The sequence below is a fragment of the Phascolarctos cinereus genome, unplaced genomic scaffold, assembly GCF_003287225.1.
Source record: "Phascolarctos cinereus isolate Bilbo 61053 unplaced genomic scaffold, phaCin_HiC Scaffold_5;HRSCAF=322, whole genome shotgun sequence".
NCBI lineage: Eukaryota > Metazoa > Chordata > Mammalia > Diprotodontia > Phascolarctidae > Phascolarctos > Phascolarctos cinereus.
In genome coordinates this window covers 289,703,794-289,728,112 of record NW_027555958.1, presented here as the reverse complement: position 1 = coordinate 289,728,112, position 24,319 = coordinate 289,703,794, and the positions used below count along the sequence as shown (strand labels likewise).

General features: G+C 47.4%; 2 protein-coding genes across 3 annotated transcripts in view; one reads left to right on the top strand and one right to left on the bottom strand.

Moving 5' to 3' along the window:
* The window catches only part of MAP3K3 (mitogen-activated protein kinase kinase kinase 3), a 105,469-nt gene extending 92,001 nt beyond the window's left edge, over positions 1-13,468 (top strand). For both annotated transcript variants that reach the window (XM_020997799.2, XM_020997798.2), the window contains 5 exons: positions 797-945; positions 2,473-2,604; positions 8,995-9,124; positions 9,312-9,489; positions 10,466-13,468. In XM_020997799.2, coding sequence (XP_020853458.1) covers positions 797-945; positions 2,473-2,604; positions 8,995-9,124; positions 9,312-9,489; positions 10,466-10,694 — 818 coding nt within the window. In that variant the 3' untranslated portion in view covers positions 10,695-13,468. The remainder of the gene's footprint in view (positions 1-796; positions 946-2,472; positions 2,605-8,994; positions 9,125-9,311; positions 9,490-10,465) is intronic.
* A 2,893-nt stretch (positions 13,469-16,361) lies between these two features.
* Positions 16,362-19,576, bottom strand: LIMD2 (LIM domain containing 2). Its single transcript, XM_020997800.2, has 5 exons — positions 19,492-19,576; positions 18,067-18,162; positions 17,748-17,792; positions 17,468-17,607; positions 16,362-17,295 (listed from the first exon to the last, which is right to left on the bottom strand). The coding sequence occupies exons 2-5, from the start codon at positions 18,106-18,108 to the stop codon at positions 17,136-17,138; spliced, it is 387 nt and encodes a 128-aa protein (XP_020853459.1). The 5' UTR covers positions 18,109-18,162; positions 19,492-19,576; the 3' UTR covers positions 16,362-17,135.
* Between the last annotated feature and the right edge of the window lie 4,743 nt (positions 19,577-24,319).

The following is a 24,319-nucleotide window of genomic DNA, read 5'->3' as shown; positions in this document are numbered from 1 at the left end:
TGGGATTGGAAGGCCTTGGAGAACCCAATTTTTGGACCTGCCTCCATCATTCATTTCAGTTCAGTAAACATTACTAAGCACCTGTGCTATTCAGCGCTGTGCTAGGCACTAAAAGAATACAAAAAGAAAAATGAAACCTTACCCTCAAGGAAATTACATTCTATTGGGAAGGATATACTATGTCCATGAATAAACACAGTACAAGAAAAATGGAAGTAGGAGAGGGCACTCATAATTGTCAGGGTTGGGGAATTGCTTCACAAAGGAGGTCCTATAGGAGCTGAGCCTTGAAGGACAGACAAGGATTCTGAGAGGTGAGGATGAAGAAAGTGTGCATTCTCAACATGGGGAATGGTTTGTGCCACTGCACCGAGGCTAGAGATGGAGAATGAGATGTTAAATAGGGGAATGTTTACTGCCGTATGGAAACCTCCAATAAGTTACCTGACCTTACTGGACCTTAGATTTTTCATCTGTGAAACTCTTTTTACTGCTGCCACAGATATATTTAGATGAAAATTAACATTAACTATTAAAATGTGAAATAACTTTCTAAATAAAAATAGTTGATTGTTACAAGAGAATACTTTTACTTTGACCTTAGTTGACCCTTTGGCTCAACAAACTAAAGCAAAAACAGGGCATGGGCTTCCTGTTGAATAGCTAGACCTGTGTTCCATTGTTGAAGTAGGCTGTAGTGAGAAGCCAAAGTCCAAGAAAGCCCCCAGAACTTAGACTTTCAGCTGTTCAACATGTGGCGTTTAATAACAGCCTCTCTATTTTCTCTCTCCAATAGCTCCAAGTGCTCCCATAAACTGGCGTAGGGGGAAGCTCCTGGGTCAAGGTGCGTTTGGCCGAGTCTATCTGTGCTACGATGTGGACACTGGACGGGAACTTGCTTCTAAGCAGGTCCAGTTTGACCCAGACAGTCCTGAAACAAGCAAGGTAAATAGAACTCCCCATCCTTTCCTCATAGACTGAGGTTCTTACCTGTCTCCATTGCTTTTCTCATGATAAAGCAGCCAGATCTCTCTCTGCTAATAGCTGCTGCTCTGGGATGAGAACAAGGGTGGAAAAGCTTAAAGAATGCTACCAGTACACAGAATAGAAGGAACCTGTCCATTGATGGTGAACTCAGGAAACCCAGAGGGGAAAGTAGCTGATAGTGCCAGATAGAGGATCCCATAGAGCCCTTATTCAGCAGAGAAGTCAGGTTTGGATTCCAGGGGTCACCCCTATTCCAAAGGAGAATTCAATTTGAAATTTGGTTATAACATAGAAGAGAACAGAAGGAAATTTAGATGGAAGCACAGAGGAGCAGGACAGTTTTGAAAGTAATGTGTGGAATTTACTCTATTAAAAAAAAAACCACCAAAAAAACCCAAGCACTATGAAGTAGAGATTCATGGTTTCTTATATAATTCCCTGTTGGTGTTCTCAAGTCTGGAAATGCTCCCCTTTTTAGGTGTTAAAGTTCAAAATATACCAAAAAAGAAAAAAAAGGAATCTATTCTTGATGTAGTCATAGATATAGTAGCTAGATGTAGTAGCTCCATGACCACTCCCCACATTCTGCGTCAGAATGCCCACAAGCATTATTGCCAAGGGCTAAGGTGAGGCTGGGCTCTAGGACATATGAGGGTTCCTGTGAGGAAAGGACACTCTTCTAAAACCTTCTTATACCAGGCAAAAAACACTAATACTGTATTCGGTAACTAGCCTAGAGGCTCACCTCCTTATAGACTGTCCCCAGGTTGTTAAGAAATCCAGAAATCTCTATCTTTGTCTCCCTTAAGAAACACACTTGTCATTAACAAGAATAGAGGGTAGAAAAAGGTAACAGGGATTTTTTGGGGAAGGGAGAAAGATTACATTTTAAAAATATAGAAATTTTAGGGGCAGTGAGGTGGCGCAATGAATAGACCACCGGCCCTGAAGTCAGGAGGACCTGAGTTCAAATCCGGCTTCAGACCAAACACTTGTGTGACCTTGGGCAAGTCATTTAACCCCAATGGCCTAAACACACACACACACACACACACACACACACACACACATATACACACACATACACACATATATTTTGGAGAAATTGAGATTTGAGAAAAGGAGAGAGTTAGTTTGACTCCCAGTGGATGGTGCTTAATTAAAGGAGAAAGACACAGGAAAAGAAAATCCAGGGGAACTAGAGGCTATGATTCTAGGCAGTGCCCAGTCCACATTGCAGTTAGTTCCTTTTCTACCCCTGTAGAGAGCCCCAGACCAGAGATAAGGTTTTTTTTACTTTTTCCTAAAAATGTGGTTAAAAATATGTAATTAGAGACCTGGGCAGGTGTGAAGTCCAATTGGCAGGGCAATAGACAGATCTTACAAGTAAGGCTTCCCACACTCTGATAGGCAAATGGTGATGACTGGAAGACTAGACAGTTAGGATATGTGGGGACAACAAAGCTTCCTTCTCTCATCCCCCAGGAGGTAAGTGCCCTTGAGTGTGAAATCCAGTTGTTGAAGAACTTGCAGCATGATCGCATCGTGCAGTACTATGGCTGTCTCCGTGATCGCTCTGAGAAGACCCTGACCATCTTCATGGAGTACATGCCAGGGGTATGCTAGGTGGGGCACAGCTGGGCATATAGCTTAAAGGGGAAGAAAGAGTGGGCAGTAATGGGAAGTGGGAACGAAGATACTAGCCACGGGGTTAGTAGGGGGCAAGGAAGCAAACCATCAGCATGCATTTATTTAGTGCCTCCGTGGACCAGGCACTATGCTAAGCCCTGGGAATACAAAGACAAAGCCTTCAATGTGCTTACATTAGGCTGGAAAAAACTTCATGTTCACAGATAAGTAAATACGAGATATATACAAAATAAATTCAGTGTTGGGGCAGCTAGGTGGCGCAGAGGATAGAGCACCAGCCCTGAAGTCAGGAGGACATGAGTTCAAATCCGGCCTCAGACCAAACACTTGACACTTACTAGCTGTGTGACCCTGGGCAAGTCACTTAACCCCAATTGCCTAAAACAAAAACAAAACAAAACAAAATTCAGTGGTTTCTTGGGGGCATTAGCAACTGGGAGGATCAGGGAAAAAAGTCTCTTATAGGAGGTGCCACTTAAGCTGAGAGTCTTGAAGGGAACAAAGGCTTCAAGAGATAGAGGTGACAGAGAAGAACTACTGTCATAGGATAGCGAATAGCTTGTGTGAAGGTATGGAGGTAGGAAATGGAATTTTATCTAAGAGGAATAGTGAATAGGTCAGTCTGTCTGGGTTGTACAGTGCATGAAAGGGGAGTGATAGGAAATCAGTCTGGAGAAAACAGGTGAGATCCAGGTCGGGAAGACTTTTAAATACCAAACAAAGGAATTTGTCTTTTATCCTAGAGGCACTGGGAGCCACTAGACTTCTTCAACCAGGCAGTGAGTGGTCAGACTTGCATGTTAGAAGACTTGCATGCAGCTTGGTAGCTTTGTGGACAGTGAATTGGAGAAGGGAAGGACTAGATACAGGGAGACCATTCAGAAAGCCATTGCAGGAGAGCAGCCAAACTATGACAGTGGCTCGAGCCAGGGCAGTAGTGGTGGGAGTAGAGAATGAGGTATGGATACAAAAAATGTTGAAGTAGAATCAAAAAGATGTCATTAAAGGAACTGGGTATAGTCAGTCTGGAGAAGAAAAGATTTGAAAGGCATATTGGCTGTCTTCAAATATGTGCATGGAAGAAGGATTAGACTTTTTCTGTTTGGCTCCAGAAGTCAGAACTGGAAATAGTGCAAAGACTTAAACTTAGCCTTGAGGCCAGAGAAAACAATGCAGAAAAGAAGTATGCTGCCTCAGCAGTTGATGGGTTCCCTCTAATTGGAGTTTTTCAAGCGACAGCTGAATAACCACTGTTAGGCATGAGGAGTAGACATTCCTTCCTGGATGGACTGGACTGAATAGTTGCTGAGGTCCCTTACAATTCTTCAAATTCTGAAATTCTTTGAAAACTTGGCAGTTGACTTGACAGTAAGAGTCACAAATGACTTGTAGGTTATGAAACTATGTGACTGATAAAATGGTGGTGTCTGATAGATACATAGAAATTATAAGGATGGGTGATTTTAGGAGGGAAGTATACATAATGAAGTTTGTTTTAGTCTTATTGAGTTTGAAATGTTTATAGATCATCTAAGTTGAAGTGTCCAGCTGGTAACTGGAAATGAGGCTAAAGCTCAAAAAGAGATATAAAGGCTGGATATGTAGTCACCTGCATCTCAATGACAGTTTAAATCAGTGGGAACTAATGTGGTTGCCAGGAAAGAGTATGGAAATTGAAGAAAGAACCCAGGAGAGGAGTGTGGGATATATCTACAATTAGGGATCAGGAAATGGAAGATGATCCTACAAAAAAGACAGAAAAGAATTCATCAGGTGAGGAGGAGTCTGAACTTTATTGTCCCTTGAGTTTAGTTTAACAGTGTCGAAAGCCACAAAATTCACAAAGAAGGAGATCTAAGAAAAGGCCATTGGATTTAGCGATAAAGACATCATTTGTGACCTTGGAGAAAGCAGTTACAGTTGAGTGGTGGGGATTTAAGCCAGCTTATCCAAGGAAGAGATGTGAGAAAGTGGAAACATGCAGACAGCTTTTTCTAGAAGTTTGTCTGTGAAAGGGATGAGAGAGAGGCTTAATATTAGGAGAGAGGATGATAATCCAAGGAACAACTACACAAGATGATTACCATAAGATCAAAGGCACAAGTGGAAGGGTTGGCATTGGTAAAGAAAAAGATCTGAGACTGGGGCAAAGGAGGAAAAGGGAAGGTAATAAACGTTTATTAAGCACCTACTATATGCTAAATAATGTGCTCAGCTTTTTTATGAATATCATCTCATTTGAGGACATAATGAAGGAGAAAATGAGCAGTGATGGTAAGGTGATTTGAAAGTTAAGTGTGGGGGGCAGCTAGGTGGCTCAGTGGATAGAGCACTGGTCCTGGAGTCAGGAGGACCTGAGTTCAAATCCTGTCTCAGACTAGACACTTGACACTAGCTATATGACCCTGGGCAAGTCACTTAACCCACAATTGCCTCCCCCTCCAAAAAAAAAAGTTACATGTGGGGGGCAGCTAGGTGGTGCAGTGGGTAGAGCAGCGGCCTTGGATTCAGGAGGACCTGAGTTCAAATGTGGCCTCAGACACATAACACTTACTAGCTGTGTGACCCTGGGCAAGTCACTTAACCCCATTGCCGAGCCCCCCCCAAAAAAAAAGAAAGTTAAGTGTGGAGTTGGGGAGAAGAAAGTTCTTGATAAGTGGCCTCAAATTTTTTTGTGAAATATAAAAATGAGGTTCTCTCCCAAAAATAATAGTAGGGGAAAGAAGCAGTATAAATAGTTTGAGAAAAGAAGGTTTGAAACAGGGCTTGTGATCAGTGAATAGTAAAAGGACTGGCATGCAACAGTGAAGGCCCAGTTCTGAGAGTGAATAATATGAATTTGTAGTGATTCCAGTGAGCATGATTGTGACTTCTCTAGCATGTTAGCATGAGTGAAGGAAATAGATGATAGGGGTAATCCAGGGGTAGGGTTTGGAAAGAGGCAAATGGCAGCAGAACATCAGGGCAAGACATTCAAGGGTTGAGGGACAGTGCCAAGTAAAACTGGTCACTGAAGGGCCAAAATTTTGAAGGGAGAAGAGTAAGGCCAGAGCAGGGCTTGATGGCTTAGAAAATCAGGGAGAGGTGGAATGACTAGGAACGTAGCTTACAATGAGTATAGAGTTAGGAGAAAGAAAACAGAAGGGAAACCTTCAAAGACAGTAGGTAATGGGACCAATAGAAGTATTCCAGAGTTGTGGCTTGTGGACGTGGAACAGCAAGAGTGATGATGAGGTCAAGGGTACAGCCTTCTGTGTGTGTGTGTCATTGCGATGCAGGTGACTACACATCCAGCCTGTATACCTCTTTTGAGCTTTAGCCTCATTTCCATTTGCCAGCTGGACATCTCAACTTAGATGATCTACAAATATTTCAAACTCAATAAGACTAAAACAAGTGGAGAGGAGGATATATAGATCAGTCCATTGGTAAACAAGCATTTATTGAGTACTGCTATGTGCTAGACACTGTGCTAAGGTATGAGGATACAAAAAATAGCCAAAAAAAAAAGTGTGTATTGCATGTGCACACACACACACACACACACACACACACACACACACACACACACACAGTTCTTGCTCCCAAAGAGCTCACATTCTAATAGAGGACAACATTAAAATAACCAAGTGCATAGAAGATATATACAGTGCAAATGGAAAGGGACTAGTAGAAGAGGAGTGGGAAAGGCCTTTCTTAAGGAGAAAGTAGGATTTGAATCAAGTCTTGAAGGAAGCCAAGGAAGCTGGGAGTCCCTAGCAGAGAGGGAGGGCATTCCTGAACAGCCAGTGAAAATCCGTGGAAGGGAGACATTGAGTGCCCTATGTGAGGAATAGCAGGTAAGCCATTTAGCCAGATCATAGAGTACAAGGATAGGAGCAAAGTGTGAAAAGACTGGAAAAGTAGGAGGTGACCAGGTTATAAAGAGCTTTAAATGTCAAGTTGAAGGCTTTCTACTTGATTTTAGCAGTAGTAGGGAGCCATGGGAAATCAGTGACAGGAGGAGGGGGGAGGTTTGTGTGAGAAGGAGGAGTGTGACACGGTCAGACCTATGTTTTAGAAAAACAGTGGGGAGAGACCTGAGGCAGGGAGACTAATTAGAAGCCTATTGCAATAGTCCAGGTGAGAGGTGATGAGTTGTGTGAGTAGAGAAGAGAAGAAATATACAGGAGATGTCATATATGAGAGATGTTGTGAAGATAGAAATGACAAGATTAGACAATAGATTGAACATATGGGATGAGTAAGAATGAAAAGTCAGGCTAACACCAGAGGTTGTAAGCCTAAGAAGGATGGTGGGACTGTCAACAGTAACAGGAAAGTGGGAAAGGAGAGGGTTTGGAAGAAAACATAATGAGTCCCCTGAGCATGTTGAGTTTGAGGTCCTGTGGACAGTCCAGTTGGAGATGTCCAAAATGTAGTTGGTGGTGCAGGATAGCAATCTAGGAGAGAGGTTAGGGCTAGATATGTAGATCTGGGAATCATCTGCATAGAGTTAAACCTAAGATCACCAACATAACATAAAAGGAAAAGAGAAGAGAGTCTACGACAGAGCTGGGGGGCGGGGGAGAGAGGAACACCTGTATTTAGTGAGCATGACATGGATAAAGATCCAGTAAAGGAGACTGAGAAGTTGTCAGATGATTGTCAGATGTAGAGGAGAGGCAGGAAAGAGAAGTATCATGAAAACCTAGAGATGAGAGAGTATCTAAGAGGAGAGGGTGACCAATGGTGTCAAAGGTTGCAGAGAGTACAAGAAGGATGTGGAATGAAAGGTTATATTGGATGTGGTGATTAAAAGATCATTGGTAACTTTAGAGAGAATATTTTCAGTTAAGTAATAAAGTGGAAGCCAGATGGCAAAGAATTGGGAAATGAGAGGGGAGGAAGTGGAGGCAGCTAATGGAGATGGCTTTCTCAGGGAATTTTGCTAAGTAGGAGAGGAGGGATACATGATGATAGATAGCAATAGAGGATGGTTGTATCAAGTAAGGGTTTTTTAAGGACTGACAGAGTTGAGAAGGTTGGTGAACTGAGATGCAAGGCTATTGGAGGGGGGGTTTGGAGGGGAGGACAGTGATCGTGTAAATTGAGGTCCCCAAGAACAAAGGAATAGGATGTTGTGGAGAGATTGTGAGCTATACATGAATTCCTTAAGAAAGGGAAGAGAAGTGAGCAACAGCCACCAGGATCTACATAGGGCGATATATCCAGATGGAGTAAATTTCAAAGGAGGCGAGGTTACTGTGTAAAGGTCTGGAAGTGGCAGTGAGATACAGCTAGTTTAACTACTTGTTTTCTGGGCTTGATGTGTTGAAGGACATGAGAGATGGAGTGCTCAATACTGGGGAAGTTAAATGAGGTTTATGTTTGCCAAGGAGATGGAAGGATCATGAGAGCAACTGGTCTAATGTAAAAGGTCATTTGTTAACAGTAGGAAAAGGGTTCCAGATGCCACAATGGAAAGGGAGAATAAAGTGGGATAGGGACCTAGGAGGAATAGCTGAACATGTTTGGGAATAGGGAACAGGAGGAACAGGTAAGAATGCTTTGGCTTACGCAGTTTACCTCTCTGAATCTGGGCTGTATTTGTCCTGCCCGTCCCAGGAACAATGTTAATACTAATTTGATTATTCTCTTATTAAGAGGTAGAAAATGAGGTGCATGAGTAATGGCAGAAGGGCAGATAGCAAAAGGCCTATACTGGCCAGGCCTCCCCAGTGACCTGTTGGGATGGCTGTATGGGAAAGGCTCAGTGCAGAACCTTGCTAGATAGAGTTGACATGTGGTTGATTAACTCACTGCCCAATCTATAGCCACGGCCAATCCCAAAGCTTAGTTGATTAACTTTGTAGTGGGGTGGGGGGAGCAGGAAAGGGCCTCTTGAGGGTGAGAAGATCACTGCTTCTGGTCTTGAGGGGTGACCTACTGTCCTGGTGGATGACTGGATTTGTTACAGTCCTGGGACCATCATTGTAATGATATGTCAACTAAATCAGTATGGTCTTCTGGGTTCTATATTTGGAAAGCAGAATGTTTGTTTTGTTTTGATGCCTCAGAAATAGCAATGGGTGTAAAGTTTTGGGCTGACTTCACTTAGCTATCCTTAAGCTCCCTGAGGCTGAATGGCCGTAGCCTTAGTGTGTGGGGGACAGGGAGCATTACTGGGCGCAAATTTCCCTCCCCTCTCCTCCCATCCCAGGGGTCTTTTTCCACAAGGATGGGTGTCTTTGCCTATTGGCTGGACCGTGGCAGGTTTGCCTTCATCCCTGACTCCCCTTCTTCATAACTGGAGGCCTAGGAAGGAAGTGATGCTCTGGCTCCACTTTCTCTGATCTTCTGCTTGGTGGCTGGCAGGGCTCAGTGAAAGACCAGCTGAAGGCCTATGGTGCTTTAACCGAGAGCGTGACCCGTAAATACACACGGCAGATCCTAGAAGGCGTGTCCTACCTGCACAGCAACATGATTGTGCATCGAGACATCAAAGGTGAGAGAGTGGTGGGCAGGGGCTGGCTACCTTCTTGGGGCAACTGACATCCCAGGCCTGGGCTCTCCCTTGCCATAATAGGAAATCCTGGGCTTGTGCCATTGTTTCGGGGAGAACAGTAGCTTTGGATGATGGGGAAGGGCACCTCCAGCTCTAGGACTACAGTGACTGCCCTCTTGTATCCCAGGAGCCAACATCCTCCGTGACTCTGCTGGGAATGTGAAGCTTGGGGATTTTGGGGCCAGCAAACGACTGCAGACCATCTGTATGTCAGGGACAGGGATTCGTTCCGTCACAGGCACACCATACTGGATGAGCCCAGAGGTGATAAGTGGAGAAGGCTACGGAAGGAAAGCAGACGTGTGGTAAGTTTTGGGAATGGGTTCTTTCAATTCTACGAAGTCTCATCTGGAAGCAGCAGGTTGGGCTGAGGGGAGGCTGACACCCCCCTGTCCCTGTCTAATCTCTGATGAGTCCAGCACAGAGGCACAGATAACAAAGTTATCAAAGTTTTGAAACGAGAGCAGGAGGGCACTAGGCCATCTGTCTCCCACAAACTCCCTCCCTAGGAGAGGTCACAGTGGTTGATGACCTCATGGTACTGGACTCCTTTGGTTCTCTTGGGTCAGGCAGCTTCTTGTGCATCTTCCTGGCTCCCATAGGACTGTAGCAGGGGAGAGACTCCCATCTCTGGTAGAAAGGAGGAGACTGGACCCAAGCCAGGGCAGCAGGACTCAGGCCAAATGGGTTATATGTTTTTTTCCCTTAAAAAAGTGAACTCTTTGTTATTGTGAAGAACCCAGGACATGGAAAACATGCCTGTTGTTCAGCTGAATTTCTTAAAGATACAGGCTCCACTCTGATGAGCTGAACCAGTCTAAGCAATAATCAGCTTCTAGCTCCTATCCCTGAGATTTTCCCAGGTGGTTTCCATCTGCTTTGCTTGGTGTTAATGTTTATTCTTTGAAGAGACTGGCAAAGTACATGAAGTTACTCTGCAACTGGAAAGTTTTCTCAGACTTCTCTTTAGAAACTCACTGATTTGATACCCTTTCTCCTTTTTCCTCTAAGATCAACTGTAGGGAATATATGTGGTGCTTGGGTCTAGGAAGCCTGTCTGGTCCAGTAGAGGGTTGTAGTTAGTACCACTTCCTGCTCTCAGGACCCTCATATTAACATCCCCTCTCCCAGGCCTCCTTGGAAGCTGCCCTCCCCTTTTTTCTGGGTTTGGCTGCCTCTGGGCCTGCGACTGTGTGCTCTGAGAAAGGCGTGATGGCATCTCTTCTTTCTGTAGCAGGGTTGGGGGCAGCAGAGGGCTGACATGATGCTTCTTTCCCCCAGGAGCTTAGGCTGCACCGTGGTAGAGATGCTGACAGAGAAGCCTCCGTGGGCAGAATATGAAGCGATGGCAGCCATTTTCAAAATTGCCACACAACCCACCAACCCCCAGCTCCCGTCACATATCTCTGAGCATGGCCGGGACTTTCTGCGGCGAATCTTTGTGGAGGCCCGACAGAGACCTTCAGCTGAGGAACTGCTTACACACCACTTTGCACAGCTCGTGTACTGAACTCTCACATCCATGCTGAGGTTGGACCTTGGCTCCCTGGGGAAGGGTCATAAGAGGGCCTTGGTGAGGTTGCTGCTTCTCCCTTCCAAGTCTACATGCCCCAGAGCTACAGTCCATCCTTCCTTCTGTCCATCTGTTACTCCCTTCTTCCTGGGTAGCTGCAGAGTCAGAAGAGGGTGTCTGTGACCCCAGGAGTGGGGAATCCCCCATGCCTGTCAGACTGGAGGGATCCAGGTGTCCCTGTGCTCAGAGAGTGGTGTGAATATCTGTATTGCTCTGGCCTTAGGAGCTCCTGGGCTCTCTTCTCCCTTCCCTCCACCTTCCCTCTGAGCTGCATTCACTTGCTCTGTGTTTGGCATCAGAGTTCATGTTGGTGCTGAGGACACACTGGCTTAGAAGGATGTGAATAGTGTTATTTTTATTCAGAGTGTTATTTTGTTTCCTCTCCCAATGTCTGGAGACACCAGAGGACATTGCCCCTGGCCCACTTGGGCTCTGGCAAAGAGTAGTGCCGGGACCCTGGGGCAAAGTCCACTGTTCCTCCAGCCAGTGGGTGGTGGAGGCTGGTGCTGCCCCTGTCCCTAGGAGGGCTCTGTACCAGGTTTGCCAATCCCACCTCTTTACCAAAGATGGACACGATGCTCTGCTGCCTTATTCAGGGAGAGGGGATGCCTGCCCTGCCCTGTGATGTGCACCTTTCCACCTCCTTCCCATGGGATTCAAGAGAAGGAGCTGCTGTAGGGGAGGAGGGGGGATGTGTAGGAGAGATGGCACAATTTTTGTCAATGCAGTTGTTTCTGTTTTACAAGGTGGGGTGGGGTTCTCTCTCAAGTGTTATACCATATCTCTAAATTTGTGCCCACTCCTGCTTCTTCCCACCTTCACCCAGGGCTGCTGTGGAGCAAGGATCCAGAGTCTAGGTTGGAAACAGGCGGGAACTAGAAGTTTTGTGCTGCCGGTCTCTACCCCTTGTCAGAGAGAAGGAGCAACTCAGTGCATTTCCTTTTCTGCTTAGGGGCAAGGGGTAGCTCAGTAGGGTCATGATAACTTGCTTTCTGAGGCCCCCGAGGGGAGCTGTTTAACAAATCTAGGAAAAATTTAGTTCCAGGATAAAAAGGATCGTGGCTCTGCTGGGATAGTGCCATCTCAGCCTGGTATACGGTAGGGCCCAGGTGCCGCTGCCATCTGTGCTCAGAACCGTTGGCACCAACAACATGCCCTACCCATTTCTATGAAGTGACCCTTGGCCCTCCTGCTTCTTCCCTTGCCTTGGGGGAGAAGAGTGGGAATGGGAAGGGAGGAGTAACATCTCTGAGCAGCTTAAAGCGGCTGTAAATACCTCAGCCTGGGCCTTGTCCTTTCTTCCCCCCAAAATGTGCCTGATGCTAAAGCCCCTCCCTTGACACCCATGTCCCTTAGAATTTGTCATTGAATGGAAAGGGAAAAAATGCCAGGTGACAGGGGCTTATCTCTGGAGACAGACGGGGTGTTAGCAGTAGGCGGCTCAGTGCCCAGCCATGCCTGTCTCCCACAGGCACCATAACAATCCAAAGCCTTCGTTGTATGTTGACGATGCACTTTTATGAATGTAGTTTCTATCGCTCTTTTTTTAGCCTTTTCACATCATGTAATGTGAGGCCTTGTACTTGTTAATTTATATCTCAGATCATATTTGATGGTTTTTATATATAGCGATTCTAGACTGTTACAGGTGACTGTTGCCTCAAGGGAGAGAAGAGAAAACGAAAGCAGCTGGTTTTGCAGAGAAATTTGCTGATGGTTTGTGCCAAATGGTGCCTATGGGGCCTGGGCCTCTCTCTCTGTTTCCTTCCCTTTCTGCCCACTGGGACTCCTGTCCTGACCTCTGGGGCTATAGGATGCCTCCCTCCTCTTACCAACATTACCACCACTGCCACCATGACCCCGTGGCTCTGTCCTCACCAAGGTATGGACTGGGGACCTCCATCCTGACCAAAGCTACTTTGTGGTAGCTTGGCTTTTCCTCTCAGCCTTCATTCCATAAAGAGCCTCTCACTTGAGGTGAATTCACTGCAGTGAATCCTTTGTCTTCCCCTCCCCCTCAAAAAAAATTCTTCCTATCACATCTCTAGCCCTTTATTCAAACACTCCTTGGGAGGAAACAGAACTCAGGCACTGGCATTGGTGAGACGATTCTGCATATTCCAGGTTCAGACTCTCTCTGGGGTTACATACCAACCCCACAGTAACTACCTGACAGAAAACTTTAAAAAAATTTTTGAACAAACCCTGAAACCCTCCTCCCCGCTGCCCCCCAAGAAAACCCCCAATACAACACTTGATTTTTGTGCCAAAAACTGTGGATATGCTAGCCCAACAGCCTCAGGATTGAGCTATTGCTTAATTTATTATTTTTTATTAAATTATCCAGATTACAAACTGTGGGGGCATAGGACTGTTCTGAGCCCTAGGAGTATCAGGTGCCCTTTGCCACTTAGCCCTGGCCACTCTGGGCTCTGCCAAAGGGCTGGGCAGCTTCATTGCAGGGTGCCGCCATTTTCTCATCATTCAATAAAGCCTTCCTGCTCTGGGTTGCCAGCAGAGGCCCAGGACTGAGGCTGGTTCTTGGTCACCCTCTTGTGCACACATTAGAGGAGGAGCCAAGTGTCTGAATGTGGATTGTGCAGAAGAACTTGCAGCCATAGTTTATTTTGACTATATCCCGACTGAGGGCTTGCAGTGCAAAGCCAGGCCAGTGTAGCGCGTTACTTACAATAAAAGGATCATTTATACAAGCTGGCTGTGGCTCCTCTGCTTTATGGGTAGGAGAGCAGATACTGCAAGCTCAGATGAGAACCTCAGTAGGGCCCCTCGACCAAGGGAAATTGGGACGGTTCTTGGAATAGGGGGTGGTGGTTCTGTATGATGATATCAGATGTTCATTACAGGGGCAGCCAGATGTCTCAATGGATAGAGCACCCGCCCTGGAGTCAGGAGGACCTGAGTTCAGACTTACTAGTTGTGTGACCCTGGGCAAGTCACTTAACCCCATTGCCTAGTCAAAAAAAAAAATGCTCATTACAGCTAGCTATTGTCGTGGGTTCCCATGCCTCTGCATCTCCACTCAACAGAACCGTGGGAAAGCACAAAGGTCACACAGAATATGGGCAGGAGCCAGGGTGCTCCTGGAAGAAAGTACCTGGCTGTAGCATAAGCTGGGGGGGGGGGGGAAGGAGAGGCGTGGTGATTGTTTGGCCCTCCCTCTAATCACATTTGGCAATTATTGTGAAGTTATATATTAAGTATTTATTATATATTATGAAGTTACCTATCACTCCTGAAGAGTAGCATCTACTTACCACGGTGTCCTTTTTCAGATGGGAAGGGGCTCAGTTATCAAGGGGAGAGCACCAACCTGGTCTTTGGGGGCCATTTCTTTCTTAGGCTCATTTTGGCTAATTCTCACATTGTCTTTCTGAGCACAGAGTGGGCAGCTCTGGCCAGCTTGTCTATCCTGGTTCCCTGCTGAAAATGTCACTAAAATGTAACCAGGGATCATGTGGGCATGGGGTATCTGATGGTTACTTCAGTCCAAAGATGACTCCTTCCATTTCCCAGGGACCTCAGGTATTCCCTGGGTTACCATTCATTATGGGTCAGTACAGAGGCTGTACTCCAGCATGAGCTCCTTCTCGGTCTCCCTCACACTTATGCACCTCCCACAAACTGCCTGATGGTTCTTCGCTTTCAGGGTGGGTTTGGAGCCTTGCCTGTTCCATGGCTATGAAACCAATTGTATAAAGTAATGATGACAACATCCCTCTCTCCCCCTAGGCCTTCCACCCCCCCCCTTTTGTCTACCTGTGGTAATCAAGAGTTCCTCAAGCTTAGTTGTTCCAGAATCAAGAGTTTGGACAACAGGGTTTCAAGACAGGAAAAACCCCAGACTTCCTGCCTAGATTCCCCCAGGGAGTCCAGCTGCCCTTCCCCCCTCACCCCCCCCCCCGCCCTTCCTTATTTACTTTTGCTGTAACCCAAGACATCCCTCTGTACTTCCTGCCTCAGACCCCTTGTTAGAGGAACCATGCAGCCCTGAACTGCTGGGGGAGCTTCTAGAGTCATTGCTGCAATGGAGCACAGAGGTGGCCTTTCATCTTTACTCCCTATGGTCTACTGGGGGAGGGAAGTATGTGACTTCAGGGATCAGACTAGGATCGCTGGTCTGGAAAGAAAAGCAGCACCTGACTTTTCCTGTGGGGAAGCTGGGAGCCCTGATGACTATAAGTAAAAGTGATAAGAGCTTTGTGGTCTTGCTCTTTCAGTACCTGTAACACCAACCCTGAAAAAAAGAGTAGAAGGGGGAGACAGGAGCAAAAGGAAGCAGTAGGGGCTGGGCATTGAGGCATTGTGTCCAGAATGTGGAGGTGAAAGTCTGTCCCACTGGACTCTGCCCTTCTCATCAGGTCACATCTGGAGTAGTGTGTGCTCTTCTGGGCACATTTTCAGGAGGACCACAGCCAGGATGCTCGAAGTCCTGGAGATGGTGACTGACCAGAAAAGGCATGAGGGACGTGATCACTTCCTTTAAAAAGTAGCCATGTGGAAGGCTTTCTGTATAAGGAAAAACCTAAGGCTACTTGAGGGCAAGGTATAGTTTTGACTTTTGTCTTTGTATCTCCAGAGCCTCATATGGTGTGGCACAGGGTAGACTTCAGTTCAATTCTGTTGAATTCAAGTTGTCCAAAAGTAGGTTGGGTGACCTTGAAGGGAAAAGGGGGTGTGCTCTCCATCATTGGTCTTAAAGCTAAAGGTGGATGACTTTGTCAGAGATGCTGTATAGATAGAAGGGATTCCCACTTAGGTACAAGTTGGACTAGTGGACCTCTGAGGGCATACAGTAGATGTGTCTTCTCATCTTTCCTTTCTGAGGGGGCAATTGAGGCAATGGAACTTTGACCAACACGTAACTGTTTTTAGTCTCTGGTCATTTGCTTGATTGGAAGTGGCGGGCGGGAAGGGGAATGAGACAATCAGTTTTCACGTTGATCTCAAGCCCTTCTATCCAGTGTGGTGACAGGTGTGCGCGCGCACAGACACACACACACACACACACACACACAGCAGGGAGGTGGAAAAAGAGGGAGAGGCACTAGGAAATATTCCTTGGGGAGAAGGGATTTCAAGGGTAGCTTCAATAATTGAAACCATCTGAAATAGGGTTTTGTTTTTACCAGGGGGTCCACGCAACCCTCAAGGGATCCAAACACAGATTTCAAGGGGAATGTGAACTTGGGATGGGAAAAAAGTTGCATCTGTTTTTTTTTCCACTAATGTCTAACTGAAATTTAGCATTTCCTTCACTTATTTAAAAAACATTATTTTGAGAAAGGGATCTACAGGCTTCACCAGACTACCAAAGGGGTCCATGACACAAAAAAGATTAAGAACTTGTGATTTAAAAGATCAGTTTGGGTTTGATGGTCCATGGGAGGAAAGGGTAGGGGCCTGGAGTGGTGGGGGGGGAGTCCCTTCCTGGTCATCCCTTAAAAGGGGTCAGGGGTGTGCTAAGTCAGAAACCTACACCCTGGATCTACCAGAGACCTCTCCCAGCTTTCATCAATCCAATCCCAGCCCTTTGATCAATTTCTTATCTCCCACACCTCAGGGCCAATCACACAGACACAAAGATAGACTCTTGGGTACATGTTTAAAATAGGTTCACAACAGTCAAGAGGGGCACAATGGGGGGAGGGAGGGCAGAAGGGGCAAAGGGGACTGGCTACTTTGGTCCCACAACCAGTCTTTATAGTTCACAACCTGGCAAGGGTTGTTTTAGCTCCTCTTCCCTGATTCCAGAGTGGCAAGTAATGTTTCCAAGCTCTCCCTGGGTTTACAGCAAGGGTCTACAGTTAGAGACACACCTCTGCCCTCCCCCCCACCCTACCCGGGCATCATCACTGTGCTTTACTAGTCAACAGGGGGCACCTTAGCCTCTCCTTTCTCCCAGATGTCTTGGGTGTAACTCAGAACCAGAACGTGGACAGAGGTAGATGGGAGGGGAGAGGGGGCACAGGGCCCTCATTGGCAGTGCGGAGCCCTTGGACCCTGGAGGAGGTGGTGGGCAGGCTGGCTCCCAGCTGGAGAGAAGGCACCAAGATAGGGGGAAATCCTTCCCTGGGGCCTGCTTCTCTGAGGCCTACTGAGGGAAGGGGGTATGAAATCAAACTGGAGGGCCCAAGTGGGAATGAGGTGCCCCCTGGGACAAAGTGGGCTAGCACTGAACCCCCACCCCCCTCTGCAGACAAAAGACAGCAAGTTAGCCCCCGTCATCATGGAACCAGCCTGAGCAACCCCCATACTTGTCCTTCCCCCCTCCCCCCAATTCAATCTTTCCCAAGCTCCTCCCCACCCCACCCCAAAGGCCCCTGGGATCCGGGGTAGGAAGAGGGCATCCGTAGGGCCTCAGGCTGTTTTGGTACCACTGGCCACCTCCTTGTGGGCCCAGAGCTCCTTGTGCTGCTTTCGTCCAAAGCCTTCATCGTAGTTGCCTTTACTCTTAAACAGCTGCTGGAAGTGGGGTTTACAGTAAAACTCTCCATGAAGTGCTGCGTAGCTGCCCAGACTGCAAAGGAGAAATGCCCAGCCAGGGAGTGAGGGGGGGCGGCAAAAGGCACCTGTCCCTACCTCCAGCTACCCCCATCGCGGTGCAGAAGGGGGAAGGGAGCCTTGTGCAAGGGCCAGGGTGAGGGAGCAGTGCCCATGCCTGGCGGTGGGGCTCTGGACCTCACCCTCACCTAAGCTTGGTGTGACAGTGCTTGCAGCAGAAGCAAGTGTTGTGAAAGATGAGCTTGTCAGCCACCAGACGCTCCATGGGGTAGACAGTTTTTTGACACGCTGCACAAGTTTCCTTCACCTGTGCCCGAAGGCTGAATGACTGGTGGAGGGAAGTGGGCACAGTATTAGCCACAGGGAAAGGACTACTCCTCCCCACACAATATAACATAATTCCCATCCTCATCGTCCCCCACCCCCATCTTGATCCCGTGGTGAAAACACACCACCCGGGGTCTTTACCTTGGAGCGCTGCACTGTGTTGCCGCTAGGGCCGCTCTTGGCTTCCTGGGGACACAAGGGAAATTAGAACATGGCTGAGCCCCTGGTCCTGACATCCAAGCCTATGTCAAGTCTAAGGTAGCATCCCCTCTGCCTTCCCCATCTTCATCCACCCAGTTCAGAATATCTACTTTCTGTTTCAAGGGGCAAAACAACTCCTCAACCCCACCATCCCTGGGGCTGGACACAATGGCCTCTACAAACTGCCCCAATCCCCTCCCCTCCACCCTGAGGGGAAAAGGGTGGTTAAGATGGTGGCCGTGGTGATGCGGTTACCTACATGAGAGGTGGTGGCCTGGGCTGCTCCAGCATCCTGAAACATGGTGAAGGCAAGGATGGGGAGCACAGGGGATGGGGGAGTGCAGCCCTCAGCACTCTGCAAGGGGAAGTTAGTCAAGAGGGTGTCTAAGCCTGCATACCCAGCACCCTTCCCCCTCTCCGCCTCCCTTTTTACCCCACCTTGCACTTAAGGGGTGGTTCGGGAGCGGGGAGGGTGTTGTTTACAAGAGAAGCATAATCAGGGAGGTGGGGGGGCTGTGGTTGGGACTTTCCCTAAGTCATTTCCTGTTGCTTTAGGTCCAACCACTTCCGCCTCCCACCCTCACCACCCTCTTCATTCAGCCCACCCATCAGTGAAATATGTTTGGGGGGGGGGAATTGACGGGGAGGGTGGATAGAGAAAAGCTGGTTGGGAGAGGAGAGCCAGAGAAGAGATGGGATGCAGTGAGAGGAGGCTGAGGCAAAGCAGTGCTGGGGGGTAGGAGGAAGGGCCCCTGAGGTGCCACAGTAACGAGGGACTCTAGAAGAGTGACGTGGAGTTGTTTTAAGCAGGCGTGGGCCTGGGGCTGGGAGTGGAGAAGGGATGCTCAACCACAGTGAGAAGCCAGTGTCCTGGGGTTGACCCCGCGGCTCTGTCAATCTAACAAGGATCTGAGAGAGGCACTACTGTCCTTCGCCTCCCCGAACGCTCAGGCTTCCTTCCTCAGGGCCCCAGCTCCTGGACAGCTCAGTCACCCTCGTCCCCCATCCCCCTCACCACGCGCATCCCATAGGGGAAGCGCTGCCAGAGCACATTCTCACGCCTCCACGCTCGGCCAGGACCCTAGCCTTGCAGCCGGCTGCATTCTCAGCCCTGGGAAGTGTCCAGCAAACTAGCCCACCCAGGGTCTCCCCAGCCTGAGTGCTCTCTCTCCCGAGGCTCCGAGGCCTCTCCCTCACCTCCAGTCCCCTCCCTCCGGCCAGGGGCGGCCAGACCTATCCACACGCCCCAGTCTAGCCCGGCGGGAATCAGCTGACCCCCCGGGATCCTGGACCCCTGCCCCTGAAGAGGACCCCGACGCCCCCCCAGGGGTCTCTAATTGAGCCCCCTAACTCATTCCTGCGACCCCCCCAGGGGTCCTCAGCTGAGTCTCCCACTCTAAACCCTGAGGGACCCCAAGAGGTCCTGGACTCAGCCTTCTCCTCTGCCATCCTGCTGCCACCCCCACCCCCAGACTCCTTAGATGAACCCTTCCCCCTCAACCCCACGGCCCCCGAGGGGTGGCAGACATACCCTCCCACCCCATCGCGCCGCTCCCGGGGTCCCCAGATGAAGCCCCCCCACCTTGCCCCGCGGGGTCCTGGACCCAGCCTCCCCCACCCCTATCCTGTGGCCCCTTCGGGGGCCAGACTCCCGCCCCCACCGTGCCTATCCCGCGGGTCTCACCCAGGCCCAGGCTGGGCCGCCACCGGGGCCAGGTGGAGCGGGTCTGCTTCCCGGGGGCTGGAGGTGGCCGCAGCCGCCGACGCCTCTGGAGCCCCAGCCGCCTCCGCCTCCTCCTCCGCCGCCGCTGCCTTATCCTGGCGCTGCCCCCAGCCGGGCCCCCGCCCCCCGCCCGCCCATTGGCTCCGCGCGGCCCCGGAGCCGCCTCTGGGTCCCCCAACCCGGCTCCCCGCCCCGCTTTGTCTCCTCTCCCGCTTTCCCTCCCTCAGACCCCCGCCTTTGTCTGCCCCCAAACCCGGGAGGTTGGCGCCAAAGACTCGGACTGAGCCGGCCGCCCCCCACCCTAGCCCCGAGCCCCGCGCCTGCCCTTCTGGTTGCCTCTCCTCCGACCAAGCCTGGCTTCTCCCCGTCCCAAACTCGTTCCGCTCCGCGCCCCAGCCTCTAACGGCCCGTCGAGGTCCCCCTAGACCTCGCGCTCGCTTTCAGCTTCGGTCCCGCCCTCCTCTCCTATCCCAGCCGGCCTCGGGGCGCTTCAGTGCCAGCCCAACATCTCCCCTCCCGCCCGGGCCTTGCGGGGGTGGGGGGGGACAGGAACCAGGAGTGCGAGGGAAGAAGGGGTCCTGCCCCTCCAGAGCTCCCGAGGAGGGGGCCGCCTGTGTGTGTTGGGGGATCCCCTGGCAGGGTGTGTCACGGGGACAGCACCTGGGACATTTGTCCCTCTTCCCGCCACATCAGACTTCCTGGATCATTTCTCGGCCTCAGTTTCCTCTGGATTCCCCACTGGCCCCCGTGGGCGCGGTGTCCCACCGCCCGCTGCACGGCTCCCACTCGGCTCTTGGGGCCCCGGGGCCGGGCGCAGGGCTGGGACACTCGGACCCCAGTCCTCCCGGGCTGCTCAGCCAAAGTCCTCTCTTTCACCGAACTCGATGCCGGGGGTGAATCGCTGCCTTTCTCCAGGTGCCGAATTTCCTTACCAAGATCTAAGGCGACCTCGACACCTCCTTCGACCACCCGAAACTGACCCAGCCAATCAATTTCCTCCACTAGCCTTGGGTTTCTGCTCTTACTTTATATTCTTGGGGGAGGAGGCAGGGTATTTCAATTAGGTAAGATAACCAGGACGCGTTTGTTTGTTTTTAATTATTGATAACTATTTACATCACCCTAACTCTAATCCCTTCCCCCTCTCAGGAGACCGTAAGACGGAAAAAAAAAATCAAGAAAACTCAACAAAATACTAAACAAAGTGACGTTACATGCAATGTTCCATACCCATAGTCCCCCACCTCTGCAGAAAAGGAAGGGAATTGTCTTCTCTTTTCTTTGGAGCCAAGCTAGGTCATTACAATTGACACAGGTCCACAGATGCCCCTGAAGCCAGGATGATAAGATCTATGTGGGTGATGAAGGATAATACTCCATGCACTTTGTGAACAGCAAAACATTCACCAGAGAAGAAGGGACACTAATGCATTGTCAACCATTCTGGAGAACAGTTTGGAACTTTGCCCAAAGGGCTATAAAACTGTGCATATCCTTTGACCCAGTAATATCACTACAAGGTCTGTACCCCAAAGAGATCCCCCCTTCCCTCCCCCCCAAAAAAAGGAAAGGAAAAGGACCTATATGTCCAGAAAATATTTATAGCAGCTCCTTTTTGTGGTGGCAAAGAATTGGAAACTGAGGTACTCATCAATTGGGGAATGGCTGAACAAGTTGTGGTATATGGAATACTATTGTGCTTTGAGAAGAGGGGAGTGGTTTCAGAAAAAACTGGAAAGACCTATATGAGTTGATGCAGAGTAAAGTGAGCAGAACCAAGATACAACGATATTGTAATGATGATCAGCAATGAAAGACTTAGCTACTCTCGTCAATATGATGATCCAAGACAATTCCAAAAATGCTATCCACCTCCAGAAAGAGAACTGATGAAAGTTAAAATATAATTTTTTTCATTTTTCTTATATATTTTTTGCAACATGGCTAATACAGAAATATATTTTGCATAATTTCACATACATAATTGATACAATGCTTGCCTGCTAAGTGGGTGGGGGAGGGGCAGGAGGAAGGGAGAGAATTTTTTTTAACTAATGTTAAAAATAAATAATAAATTGAGGGAGGAAAAAGACATTCACCAAAAACTGGATTCGTGCCACCAGCTCTTCTAGGCTCCATCTTGGTCCTATAGTTTCTCACTATCAGAATGACCAGTGTCAATCCTGTAAAAGTCTTTGATGTTCAGCTGAATTCAGAATGTGGCAAGCTGAGCTGCTTCCTACCCTTACCTGTAATGATGTTCATTTCATATGCCAGCAAGGCCTCTCTCATTTGTTTCTGGGAATATTTACATCCATGGTGGAGATCAACTGACCTTATTCCATTTCTAGCAACCAGTTGCTGCTCCAAACCTCTTCTTCATCCTCCCACACCACTGCTGATCAAGAGCTGGAGAAAATCAGGCAATGGAATCAACTATGTACACCAAAAATTTATGTTATCTAACCTAAACTGGGCCTTCACTGCAGCAAAGTGACTCGATTACTCCTTAATTCATTATCTATCCCACTCACCACAATGGTTGTTTCAGCCTTCTCCCTTTCTATGTTTCACTTCAGACAACGGAGGCCACAGCAGTGAACTCCCACTTCTCTCCTTCTATACATCTCAAAACCCCTTGACAAAATAACCCAACTCTCTCCTCCTTCCCTCTAGTCTCTGCTAATGAAGTGGCACTTCATACTAAAGCTAACGTGGCTTAATATCTGTTGATTCATTCCCTGTTGCCCACAAACATGCCCAAGTCTCCCCACATCCTTAAAAAACCTTCACTAGACCCTACCATGTTCTCAAGCAAATGTCCTATATCTCTCCTCTCTTTCATATAAAAATTTCTAGGGAAAAAAAAATCTATACTCGCCTCCACTTCCTTCCTCTCATTCATTCTCTTTTCAGCTCTGCAATCTGACTTCCAAACCTCATCATTCAACTGAAATTAAGTTGTGATGGAACGCTACTGTGTTATAGGAAATTATGAGCTCACTATACTAATTGGGCTGAAAGGGCTCTGATCTTCATGTAAATTACTTCTCTAAAAACTATCAAATATATCATATAGAAAGCACAATGCATAGTAGAATTGAGTTTGTAACTGAAGCTTTGAAAGACCTTGATTCTATCTCTTCTTTTTACTACAATAACATGTTATTCTTTGTTTGTAAGGCAGTTAAATTTTCATTGTAAGAGAAGGAAATGTATTTTTCTTTCAGAATGATGCAATGATTTTATTTGCCAACATACCAGTGAAAACAATTGAGCACTCTGACCAGAAATGTTTAAAATGATGGCTTATAGCAACTTTACAATAAATAATTTTCTCTAATTAAAAAAAAAAGAAATTATGAGCTCAGCGATCTTAGAAAGGCATGGAAAGACTTGCGTGAAATGATGAAAAGCAAAGTCAGCAGAACCAAGAGAACATTGTATACAGTAACAGCAACATTGTTTTAAGAATGACTTTGAGTGACTAAATCACTTTGACTATTATAAATACAAAAATTAAGAATAAAAGACACATGAAGAAAGATGCTATCTGCTTCTAGAGAATGAACTGATAAATACACACACACCTATTTGTGCCTAAGAGTAGCTGTCTCTAGAGCAGGGAGAGAAGAAAAAAGGGAAAAAAAGAAATTTACATGACAACTTTGTTGTATATTTGGTAGGAAAAGCAAATTGTACATGGTAGATTTGCAGTTTCATGTACAATCATTTTTTAATTGTACTGTGTTATGAAAATGCTTGTTTTCTTCCATGAATTGAAAATAAAATGTTTAAAATTTATTTATTTATTTTTAGTTTCCAACATTCACTTCCATAAGATTTTGAGTTCTAAATTTTCTTCCCATCCCTCCCCAAGATGGTGTGCAATCTGATATAGGCTATACATGTACATTCATATGAACCTTATTTTTATATTAGTCATGTTGTAAAGAAGAATTAGAACCAATGGGGGAAACCACAAGAAAGAAGAAACAAAGAAAAAAAGAGAGAGAGCAAATAGTATGTTTCAATCTGCATTCAGACTCCACAGTTCTTTTTCTGGATGCAGATAGCATTTTCCATCATAAGTCTTTTAGCGTTGTCTTAGACCCTTGCATTTCTGAGAAGGCTAAGTCTATCAGAGTTAGTCATTGTACAATGTTGCTATTACTATGTATCATGTTCTCCTGGTTCTGCTCATTTCACTTAGCATTAGTTCATGTAAGTATTTCCAGGTTTTTCTGAAGTCTACCTGCTCATCATTTCTTACGGAACAATAGTATTCCATTACATTCATATACCACTTGTTCAGCCATTTCCCAATTGATGGGCATCCTCTCAATTTCCAATTCTTGGCTACCACAAAAAGAGCTGCTATATTTTTGTACATGTGGGGTCCTTTTCTCCTTTGTATGATCTCTTTGGGATACAGACCTAGAAGAGGTATTGCTGGGTCAAAGGGTATGCACAGTTTTATAGCCTTTTGAGTATAGTTCCAAATTGTTCTCCAGAATGGTTGGATCAGTTCACAACTCCACCAACAATGCATTAGTGTTCTAATCTTCCCATATCTTCTCCAACATTTATCATTTTCCTGTTATGTCATGTTAGCCAATCTGATAGGTGTGACGTGGTACCTCAGAGTTGTTTTGATTAGCATTTCTCTAATCAACAGTGATTTAGAGCAATAAAATAAATTTTTAAAAAATTATTAATGACTTTCAAAACCTGGGCTTTTCCTAACCTGTTTGGATAATGCTGACCACTCTTTCTTCCTGTTCATTCC

Excerpts from the sequence above, each read along its gene's own strand:
- LIMD2 (XM_020997800.2), bottom strand. The coding sequence starts at position 18,108 with ATGTTTCAGGATGCTGGAGCAGCCCAGGCCACCACCTCTCAT. Across the intron at positions 17,608-17,747 it reads ACACAGTGCAGCGCTCCAAG|TCATTCAGCCTTCGGGCACA; the intron begins GTAAAGACCCCG and ends TCCCTCCACCAG. Across the intron at positions 17,296-17,467 it reads CACTGTCACACCAAGCTTAG|TCTGGGCAGCTACGCAGCAC; the intron begins GTGAGGGTGAGG and ends TCTCCTTTGCAG.